This window comes from Olea europaea, chromosome 4, assembly GCF_002742605.1.
Source record: "Olea europaea var. sylvestris chromosome 4, O_europaea_v1, whole genome shotgun sequence".
In the NCBI taxonomy this organism is placed as follows: Eukaryota; Viridiplantae; Streptophyta; class Magnoliopsida; order Lamiales; family Oleaceae; genus Olea; species Olea europaea.
Genome location: NC_036240.1, coordinates 7589729 through 7601432, shown reverse-complemented (window position 1 = coordinate 7601432; position 11704 = coordinate 7589729). Strand labels below are relative to the sequence as shown.

The 11704-nt window shown below is 33.3% G+C and overlaps 2 protein-coding genes across 7 annotated transcripts; one reads left to right on the top strand and one right to left on the bottom strand.

Moving 5' to 3' along the window:
* Positions 1-1474: 1474 nt before the first annotated feature.
* LOC111393477 (ras-related protein RABA1f-like) lies at positions 1475-3265 on the top strand. The gene is made up of 2 exons (XM_023019020.1): positions 1475-1882; positions 2522-3265. Exons 1-2 carry the CDS (start codon positions 1659-1661, stop codon positions 2952-2954), a joined length of 657 nt encoding a protein of 218 aa, XP_022874788.1. The 5' UTR covers positions 1475-1658; the 3' UTR covers positions 2955-3265.
* Positions 3266-3510: 245 nt separating this feature from the next.
* LOC111393474 (probable E3 ubiquitin-protein ligase ZFP1) lies at positions 3511-9434 on the bottom strand. 6 transcript variants are annotated; one of them, XM_023019019.1, is made up of 8 exons: positions 9332-9434; positions 8912-9006; positions 7611-7682; positions 6840-7517; positions 6311-6705; positions 6030-6128; positions 5167-5334; positions 3511-3929 (listed from the first exon to the last, which is right to left on the bottom strand). In XM_023019019.1, the coding sequence occupies exons 3-8, from the start codon at positions 7666-7668 to the stop codon at positions 3783-3785; spliced, it is 1545 nt and encodes a 514-aa protein (XP_022874787.1). In that variant the 5' UTR covers positions 7669-7682; positions 8912-9006; positions 9332-9434; the 3' UTR covers positions 3511-3782. The 6 variants fall into 6 exon arrangements, with proteins under 6 accessions (XP_022874787.1, XP_022874784.1, XP_022874786.1 ...); XM_023019016.1 differs by having other exon boundaries at positions 6840-7682; XM_023019018.1 differs by lacking the exon at positions 8912-9006.
* Positions 9435-11704: the final 2270 nt, after the last annotated feature.

The following is an 11704-nucleotide window of genomic DNA, read 5'->3' as shown; positions in this document are numbered from 1 at the left end:
AACTTTTTATTCATATGTTTTTTTTTTTCTTTAAATTCACAATTATTATTCACTTATTCATATCCGATTTCTACTTATTTTTAAACATAATTATTTGTAATTATATATTTATACCTTTTACACATTCGTTTTGTAGCTTATGTGCCGATGTGACCCCGGGTGGGCCTCATATTGTGTTATTCTGATATGAAATAAAAGATTCAGTTGAATTATAGGAGAGGCAAAGGATCATTCGTTTCAAAGATTGATCTCCTTTGCATAATGCCAAATGAAAGAAAACAAAATAATAATAGTAAATAAATAAGTCGGACTCAACACATTTCTTTTACCGGATAATTTTCTAAAGAAAATAAAATAATAATAAAAAATTGTTCACATTCACCCATGTGAGTCATGAGTCTAGAATTATAGGATTGATATGACATGTCTCTTCGATCAATAAAATTACGGATCGGGCGTACGGCTCGATTGTGTACAATTCAATTCACCTTGACATGCATGAGAGGAAGAAGGGGCACGACGGATTCGATGATGAATAAGATCAAAATTTATCTTGTCTATAATTAGTATTTTCCTCCTGTACAAGGCTTAAGCCTGAATTTAGGAATTTGGCATTTTGATGTCGTTTATGTATTTAATACTTGAACTGGCTGATAAGGTTTCCTGATAATTAACAATGACATTTTTAGTTCCATGTATCATTATTCTACAATGAAAGTAAGATGACGAGTTCCGACCTCATTGAACTTACTCGCGCTCTCCTCGTATATTTGTCGATGAGATAATTGTTTTTGATACTTATTAACTGATTTTTACTCCCCATTGTTGTCCAAAATCCCCAAAAGGAACTCGATATATCAGTAGCTTTCATCGACTTATGGCGGATTGCGAACTAATTAATGTATTGTATGTTGCCTTTCTTTCGAAGTTTCAATTTAGATCTTTCTTCGTCTGTCGAAACCAATTCAGTTGAATGAAGATATATAAAAAGAAGAAGAATATTTACAACGATTATTTAAGAGATTTATACTAACAAGTTAGAAGTAACATAATTTTTCACCATATCAAAATTGAGAATGCCATTCAAACAATTTGCAAAATAACATAAATCATGCTACTTGTCCTTATTTGTTTACACTTTGATTTACTCGGATCCAACTCCTCCTCTCACATGGGGGTCGGATCCCATGTCATGACCCCCACATGGGACCTGACCTCATGTGAGAGTAGTAATGGGGTCGGGTAACCTAAAGTGTCAACAAACAAGTACAAATGACTTATTTCAAAAAACATAAACTCCTTAAAGTTGTAATTTTTTTTATTTTTTTTCTCTTTTTCCTGCAAGGTGTCAATAAATTTCTACTACATTGCCACACATTTGTTGAGCGTAATTCATCGATCCAATACAACATTAAAAACGGCAAAAATAAAAAAATAAAATAAAAGATGTAACAATATGTGCTGCAATAGGCATCATCAAATTCCCAACTGATTTACATCGTTCAATCACCTTTTAAACCAGCTGGTAAAAGCTGGCTCAACCATATACCCTGTTGCCCAATTTTCTTGATTTCTCTTGCTCTTAAATTCCCAACCCATACTAGCATTTACTGGGTTTCTTCATGTATAACTAGAAAGACGTAAACTTGTATATTAAGATGGCGGGAGGATACAGGGCGGAAGATGATTACGATTACCTGTTCAAAGTGGTTTTGATTGGCGATTCTGGGGTTGGAAAGTCGAATTTACTATCGAGATTCACGCGCAACGAGTTCAGTTTGGAGTCAAAGTCCACCATCGGCGTAGAATTCGCCACCCGAAGCATTAGTGTAGAAGATAAGATCGTTAAAGCCCAGATTTGGGACACCGCCGGCCAAGAACGGTACCATAGTTTATCACTCGCTGATTATACTTTTAATTTTTTTTTGTAATTTAAACTTTTTTATTGTTGAGTTTGTTACGAAATTATTGGAATTCGAATTCTTTGATCTTGTTGTAAAGAACTGGAGAAATTAGGGTTTATTAGTGGTGGGGTTCAAATTAATGAGGAAAAACTTTAGGTCATGTTTGGTACAAAAAAAAGTAGAAGACAGACAAATAAATTGCTATGAACTTCAATTTTTTTGCAATCAGAATGAAGTTTCGGGACAGGCTTAAGGACTATGGTTAGATTGTTGTGGCAAGTAAAGCACCCTCTCTCGAAGTTCTGAGGTTTTAATAGTTGGATTATGTTTCGAAGTTTAAATAAAAATGTCTACCTTTTCTGCAGTTTTCATTGCACAAGAGTAACTAAGAAACTGCAATATTGAAGTCGAAAGATATGATTCAGGATATATGTGTGTGCTTGTATCCCTTGAAAGTTTTTTCAGTTGCAAACATATTGCACCATCTTTCTCGTCGTGAATTCATTATAATTTATCTGAGGCAAGAATAGGTGTGCAGAACTAAATATATATGCCTGTTATTTGTTTATATCACATGTTTAAGTTTCTTGATTCTCAATTTTTTAATTTGTCTTAAGATACCGTGCAATCACAAGTGCATACTACCGGGGGGCAGTTGGTGCTTTGCTTGTTTATGATGTCACTCGACATGTCACATTCGAGAATGTTGAAAGATGGTTGAAAGAGCTCCGAGATCACACAGACCAGAATATTGTTATAATGCTTGTGGGCAACAAGGCTGATTTACGTCATCTACGTGCCGTCTCCACTGAGGATGGCAAGGCTTTTGCCGAGAGAGAAAATACATACTTTATGGAGACATCTGCACTCGAGTCTATGAATGTCGGGAATGCTTTTACGGAAGTACTCACCCAAATATACCATGTGGTTAGTCGGAAGGCACTTGATATTGGAGATGACCCTGCTGCCCTGCCCAAAGGGCAAACCATAGACGTTGGGACCAAGGAGGACGTTTCAGCGGTGAAGAAGGTTGGTTGTTGCTCAGTCTAATCACAAGACTCGTGAATCAGTGGGTGTTGCGTTCTCCTTGAATTCCATTAACCTTTCAGACGGTGCTATTTCTTTTTGTTGTCGCTATACTTTCAGTGATTGTCCTAAGCTAGAGCTAGGGCTAGAGCTGCTCAGTTTTGGAGTTAGAGATGTGTTGTTCGTTTTTTCTTTCAATCTGTACTGTTCCATTTGTGTGCTCTGATCTGCTGTTGTATTATACTGCAGTTTGCGTGGTATCTGGATTAAAATTCTTCAAAACAGTGATTTTCAATGTTTCTTATAGTTGATGAATGAGTAGTTACAACCAGACATTCCCGAGTGTTCTGATTTAGATATTGAATCGTATCGTATTTCAGTTCCTTATTACTTTCCTAATCTTATCAATGGTGAGAATGCTTAAAGAATCAAGGATTTCAGAACTAAAAGAAACTGCCTGCTAGAATTACTCAAAATTGAATTTGTTCCAGAAGTTCACCCATCTGTACATAAGATCTGAGGTAGCATCAGTTTTTCAAAACAGGCCAACCCAATATTCAAACCCTTTTGAGGAAAAAGATAAAAGCAAAATCCTTTGAGCATTCAGCAGAATAAATCAACTAGTAGTAAATAGAGGGTTCCATGCAGAATTCAACAAACAAATGAGAAAATCTGTACACTTTGCAAGAGACAGACACAAAAGCCAGCAACTGGACAAATGTTGACTGCCACTTTATGCCTGAAAGCATTTACATAAATACATAACCAAAAAGTTCATACTATGAATGTTTGTAAAATGACAGAAGGCCCTGTTTGTTAAACTGGTCTTTCAACTACAAATGCCTCCTTTATTTACACATCCTTCCTGTCAATTATCAATGCCGTTGATTTGCATATGGGACAAGTATTTTTCACGAGCAGCCACTTCTTTATGCAATCTCCATGGCATTCGTGTCCACAATTCAAGATCCCAATATTTTCTTGATCCTCATAATCGATCTACATAAGAGTAAGATTGAGCAAACAAACATCAATGTAAAGGTTTGCTTCATACAATATCCAATTATAACAATGGAAGCAGCTATTCACGGTACGTGCTCACAAGGGGCACCTTTTGGTCTACATACAAAGTTTGGGTCAAGGGCAAACTTTAATCACTCAACTTATAGCATTGTTTCACTTTGGCCATCGACCTTTTTTTGGTCCAAGTTAGTCACCGAACACGTTTGTTTCAATTTAGGCACTCTGTCCACCTCCACCAGCTGACTTAACGGAAATGTGAAATGCTGATGTGGCATGAAAAAATTGTTGGTGCCTCGTATTTATTGTCGAATTAGGCAAAACAGCGTCTTGTTGAACAAATCGTAAACAGCGTCTTGTTGAACAAATCGTGCTTTCTTCCTTTCTTTCTTTTTTCTTTAAAGAAATCCATTTCGAAATTGCAACTTTTCCAAAAATAAACATTTTTGCCAAACTACACGATCAAATAATGGACTACAATTTATTTTTTCATACCATGTCATCATTTTACTTAATCACGACACATTAGTGTTAATTCAACGAGGCAAAATACCTAAACTAAAACAAAAATGAAAGTTAAATGACCTACTAAACAATTTTGGTGAACCAAGTGAAACAACAATGAAAGTAACTTAGCCCCTCATTGAACCCCATTATTTAAAAACTCATTTTTTTCTTAATTTCATTTTCAACCACACGTTCTCCCAATAAAATAATTTTACTCATGGACACAACTTTTCCTCACTTTTTCATCACAAATTCTCCCCCCCAAAAAAAAAAAAAAATCACTACTACAAAATCTATTCTCCCAAAAATCGGGTTCAAAGAACCTTTAACTGTAGTTTTGATCCAAACAAAAAATCTGTAAGCCTCCTGCTTTCATTCTGTTGCATAGGGTGGGAGATAGAGGGAGAGGAAGGATATGTCATGCAGAAGGGATGGAAACATCAGCAACTTATGTATTGTTACACTTGTATCACTTTTATTTTATTCAAGATTAGTTCCACAATGAAAGATAATTGATACAATTAAATAATAAACATAATCTAACATCATTTAGTTCCATATCATAATATAGAATAATACCTGGTATTGTTACACTTGTATCACTTGTATTTTATTCAAGATTAGTTCCACAATGAAAGATAATTGATACAATTAAATAATAAACATAATCTAACATCATTTAGTTCCATATCATAATATAGAATAATACCTGGCATATGACACATAAATTGACTTTCTGATCCAAGCATGCTGCCTCTTCAATATTGGAACAAGGTGCCGATGAAGTGATAGTTCTTGTTCTCAAATTATTTTGAATGGCTTCTTCAGACAATCCAGTGCCAACATTACCAATCTGATCCCCCAGTGCAAGAAGCTCCTGTCAAAGAAAACATCAAGTTCAGAAAAATTGTGTCACAGGTCACTTAAGGGTGAAAATTATTGTTTTTCTCCGAACTTATGTTTCTTTGGTCATCAAGCTTTTTTGGTTCAAATTCGTCAATGAATTGCGCTTTTGCTTTAGTTTCAGCACTCTATCTACCTCCATCTGGCGAAAGTAACAGATTTGCCTTACATTTTGGTCCAAATTCGTCAATGAATTTGCTTTGCTTTAGTTTCAGTACTCTATCTATCCCCATCTGGCAGAAGTAAGGGATTTGCCAACTTGTATGACATCACTGATGATGCAGCTTAAAAGATCCATTAATGCATTGGTTTCATTCTCCATATTGCCAAGATGTAATTTTACAAATATGTGCTTCATAAATACATTTATTTTTTAGAAAAAAGCATTTTTGCCAATTTAAACAACAAAATAAATGCATTAATGGACTATTTACAACAAGCGACAGGGAGGAATGCATAAATTGTAAAATGATTCGATTGGAACAAAAAGATAAAAAGAAAACTGGTGATAAAAGTACGGCAACACCATAAGTTCAGTAACTTAACAGTGTCTTTACCCTCGTACAACTATACATCACATGGTCACACTGTTGAGGAAAACCATTTTCATAAACTGCTCTAAAATCTTAAAAATAAATCATATCAGATCAATGTAACCTCCTCAGTTACCTCATACGACATGTGATCTATATCCAGACGCATATCCCAGTGTCGATCTATAGAATCTCCTGCTTCATTATAGCCGGGAATCTCTAGCATGGCAACTCCCTAAAAATGTCCATCCATCAAAAAGAAAAATTACTATAAGTCTCTAGTTCATCAAACACATCAATATAAAAAACATAGTCATCAACCAAATTAGCCAGTTATGACAAAACTAAAAGGTATTTAAATGAAACAGAAGTTCATGCAGGAAAACGCTCAAACTAAAATAACAATAAGAATATTACATCTTCTGGCAGAACCCTCAAATGAGGGAGGTTGTGGTGCCTTGCATTTGAATCAAGTACGAGTTCCATTCTATGAGGTTCGTACAACCCAAAGCCTGTTGGCAAAACAGGTGCTACAAATGTAGGCCCAGCATCTGCAACATCCTGGAGAGCATTGACGCCACTATTTGAAGAACTGATTGTCGATGTTCTAAGTGAAGATGCAGCCACTTGAGACGGAAAGTTATAATTATATCTTCCAACCCCTTGCGTAGGTGGAGATGGATGATGAAGATGGGGGTGGCCCTGAGCAATGGGAGAACGATGAAAACCACTGGAACTTCTGTTAATGGCTGTCATTTGATAACCTTGTACGCCAATATTCCCAGCTTCAACATAAGGTCCATTCACATTTGCTGAGATGCCAAGAATTAGAGAAGGGAGTGAGGAGGCACATAGAGAAAATCATCAGAACAGAAACCAGAAATTCAAAACAAATGATGGCAACAAAGGCCGAGAATAATTTATAAAAATAAAAAGGCACATTTACCATGCGCATAGGGTGAATTGAGAGCCTGGTTCCAACAAGGGCCGTTATCACCATTGTTAAAATGCATGTTCAACCAAGGATTGCTGGGAAACTGCCATGATTGAGCGACATGATTTCCTTGAAAATGATTAGGGTTTTGTGCCATAGCAGATTCAGGTCTAACTATACCAGGTCTATTACTCAAACTTCCATGAGATCCACTTTCGACCATTGATGTAGGGTCATCACCTGCATACTCAGGTGGCAGAAAAGAAGCAGCAACGGACTCAGTCGGCCTTGAAGTCACAGGAGAAATAACAGAACTAAGGCCCACTAAAGCATTATGATAATAATAATTTCCAGGAAAACCTTCAACATTCTTCATCTTAAATGAGCCTCCGACTCCATCCATGTAAGGAATGATTCTTCTGTAGTTCTCTGTAGGAATACCAACAGTTCTGTGAGTGCTTGATAGTGACAACTGATCATGCACCCCATGATTTACCGGAACAGGGAAATCCCTAATACCAGATGGAGGTGCCACATATGGATTATAATGACCGGATGGCGCGGCAACAGTTAAATCGAGATTTGAGGCCGGAGGCTGATGGTGGACAGCACTGTACTGTGTCAACCCATAGAATAAAGCACCATCATGATGTTCTGGTGTATGTTGATAATTAAAATTACAAGGGTTCCCTGGAGCAGGAACCATGGAATGGATATTAGGCTGAAGAAAGTTTGAAGCAGTCCCATAAAAGATACAAGATTCAGGATGTAAATGACTGGGACCTTGCTGATTTGTTTGCGAATCAATCATATGACCCCCGAACTGTGTGCTCCGATGCATGTTGTATGAGATGCCTGCACAAAGATGAGAATATACATAATTAATAATTGAACCCAGACGAAAACTGTTATAGAACAAAAGATAAATTTCAAGTGAACTCACTGAACATGACAGAGAGAAATCAGGTGGTCAGTTCATAATATGATTTATCAACATAGAGTCCTCCAATGAAACGTCAAAACACAATCTTATTTCAGCTCATTATGTTACAGCATACAGATTATCTGATTCCGACACATCGTCGAAATCAACAGAAAAATGATATAAGATAAAGCAAACTGAAACCATGAGACGAGTCCTTCACTTCAGGAGAACTCCATGAGTTCATAATCCAGTAGTGTTCACTTTAAAAAAAAAAAAAACATTATTCACCTGGAATTACTAGTGCATTGCGAGTATAGACCATAAAATTATGCAATAACTTTATAACAGTTGAACAGAAATTAGAGATCCATGAAACAAATAAAATAAAAGATTTTGACAGGTGTCTGAAACTTGCAGCAACACAACAATACCACAGAACGAGTAAAACACAAAATCATTAAGTGAAATTAAAGCTGATCACGGAAAGACAGCTGTAAAAATAAAATTACGACTTTATTGTCTACATGCCTCTGCTCACTAGTGAAGTTACAAGAATACACTTGAACCATTAAACAACATTTATAGAGTAACCATATCGATAAGCTCCAAGAATCTAGAAGAGGGATATCAAAACAACTTTCTTGCAAATTTGATACTTGTGGACCTAATAACCTTTTTGGCTGACAGAATCATATAGTCATGACTCCGTATGCAATTGTACTTATTTCAACCAATTCAATCTTTCCTAAATGTACCCCAACGAAAACAGCTTAAATAATTCCAGAACACTTGAAGCAAACCAAGTAAAATGGAAATTTTAGGAATTTCCAACATTAGATTAAATCTTTCTGATAGATTGTGTCAAGTAAAAGTGCAGCTTTTAATAGCACACAGCAAATTGTTTACCGGTTATAAATAACAAAAGGCATTCAAGTTTTCATCAGAGGGGAAAAGAAAAAAGGAATATTATAACTCAAGTTTAGTATTTTTCTTTTCCAGCAATCAGATAAAAAGTAAATGAAACCTACATAGCCAAATAACAATCAATCCTTTTTCCCCGGTAATTTCACAGTGGAAGACCATGTAATTGATGACTGTGAAGCCCAAAAACAATCATCTAATAAAAAACACAACAAAACAAACACAAAGATGAATTCACCTTTTTATCATCAAAAAGTTTCAGGATTTCTCACACTTCCACCTTTAATAATTACCAGCGATAAATGATAAATCGCAATAAATTACTAGTAACTCCTGCAAAAATCGAAAAAACAAAACCACAAAAAAAAAAAAAAAAAAAAAAAAAAAGAAATAAAAAAAAACCCAAAAAAAAAAAAAAAAAAAAAAAAAAAGTGAAACCCTAATCTTCAGAAATTCATTAGAAATTTAAATAGTGATCAATGGCCAGACAACCTACAACCCAACAAAAACCCACAAAGATTATGTCTTCAAAAGACAAATGCAGGCATTGCATGTATACATATTTCTATATTTAAAACCAGATAATAACAATACAACAAAAAGAAAACTGAAATAAGAATAAAATTTGAAAATTGATTAGAAAACTTAAAATAATTACCCAATTAAAAGACGATCAAAGGGAGAAATCAAGTAATCTGGAAAGAAAGGTAGAGGAAAATATTTCCCCAAATTTAGAGAGAGAAGTTTTCATGGAAGATTACCTGTTAATGTTCTCCGTATTGTTGTAATGTGAGTTAATTGTTTTAATGGCCACTGAAGTTAAGTTCATATTTTCAATTGACACTAAATTTTAAAATATTGAGTTTTGATGATTGAACGTAAGTCCATATCTTCGATTACTCAATATAGTTTAAAATGTTCAGTTTTAATAATTGAACTTTGAAAAATATTGTACATTACTTACTGAACTTTGAAAAATATTGTACACTACTCACTGAATTTTGAAAAATTTTGTACATTTTTTAATGTAAATTCGATATTTTTTAAAATTCAAGAGTTATGCTAATGAGTAACGTACGGCATATTCCAAAATTCAGTGGTCAAAACTCGACATTTTAAATTTCAGTGAACAATCTAAAACATGAACCTAAGTTTAGCGAGCAATGGAAGACGTTGACCTAAGTTCAGTGATCAAAACGTGACATTTTAAACTTCAGTGATCACTCAAAGATATGGACCTAAGTTTAATGACCAAAACTCGACATTTTTCAAAATTCAGTAATGAAAACTCGATATTTTAAAGTTCAGTGGCCAATCGAATACATCCACCTAATTTCAGTTACCATTGGAACAATTAACTCTTGTAATGTTAGGGTTAAATCTGCCATCCAACTTTGTATTAGTATCGTTGTGGTAGCTTAATTTGATTTTATTTCATCCAATTTTATTGGCCTCCCAATTTTATTTTATTTCACCATGCCACCTAATTTCATAAAAAGTTTTATCATGATCATCCAATTTCATATAACATTTCACTATGACTACCAACTTCTTTTCACTCATTTTAAAAAGGGTAAAACGGTAACTTTGCATTATATATAAAATAAATTTTAAAAAATAAAATAAAAATTTATTTAAGAAAATATAATAAAATAAAAACTTATTTTAAAAAAATTACTTAAAAATAGTTTTTTTTTTTAATTAACAGTTTTATAAAATAAGTTTTTTTAATTTTTTAAGTAACTATTTTTAAATAATTTTTTATTATATTATATTTTTTAAATATTTTTTTTTGTTTTTTAAAATTTATTTTATATACAATGCAAATGACTGTTTTACCCCTTTTAAAACTAGTTCTAGGTAAATATGAATTGCACTGTGCACTTTATTTTGAAATATTTTATAAGTGCTGTAAAAATAATATTTGAAAACCTGTGAATATAAAAAATTGTTTATGTGAACATACAGTTTGTAGGGACAAGGCATTCAAGCAGCTCACTGAATGGTTGAGAGATTAATTCATTTACATCTAACAATCAAATATATTCATAAACATGGAATTCAATCAATTTGAATTAATGAATATAAAAAAAAAATTATATACATGTGATCTTGAAAAAATAATTTAGACAATGGTGTGTATGTGACCTCGAATAATAAATTTATATCACAGATTAAATGAATAATCTTAAAAATAAATAAGTGTACATGAACTTGAATAATTTATTTACTCCTGAAGTAATTGGATAGTCTCCAAAACATATAGTGTAATTAATTTTGTACCATTTTGATCTAAATACGAGATAAATGCAAATGCAAACCCCTGAAATAAATATTAGCTTATACATTCGCGTAAATGGTGAGATACATAATTGTAATGTTAAATACATATTGAAATGTGAAAGTAATGTATTATTGAAATAATTGACTTGTAGTAAGGTTAGAATCGTCCAAAAATTGATTTTTCATTTGATGTGGTACTTTATATATTATAGATTAGTGAACAGAAGTTGGATAATCATAGTAAAACTTTATATGAGATTAGGTGGTTATGATGAAATGTTATATAAAATTGGGTGGTCATGGTGAAATAAAATCAAATTTGATGGCCAGATGAAACAAAATTAAATTGGATGGTTTTGGTGACACTAAATATAAAGTTAGATGGTCAATGGTGGATTTAAACCTAATGTATTATGATTGTGCATTTTTTATAATTTAACTGTTGCTTTTTTTCAACGGTCACAATTGTTTCTAAAATTTTTGGATATACACCTTGTTTCATAAGGATTAATGGATGAGGATTTAGCGTGGGAAGAAATTAAAATTAAGATTCTAATTTAAGTTCAAGGTAATATTAATTTTAATTACATATTTTATGAAATTCATAACTTTTCAACAACATATTTCATCAACTTTTATTGAAATTTACAGAACAGGGACTTAATATTTCTAATAAAGATTTTTCTTCAAAATATGTTTTGTGTGTGCGTGCGTGTGTGTGTGTGTGTGTTTTTTTTTTTTTTATTTC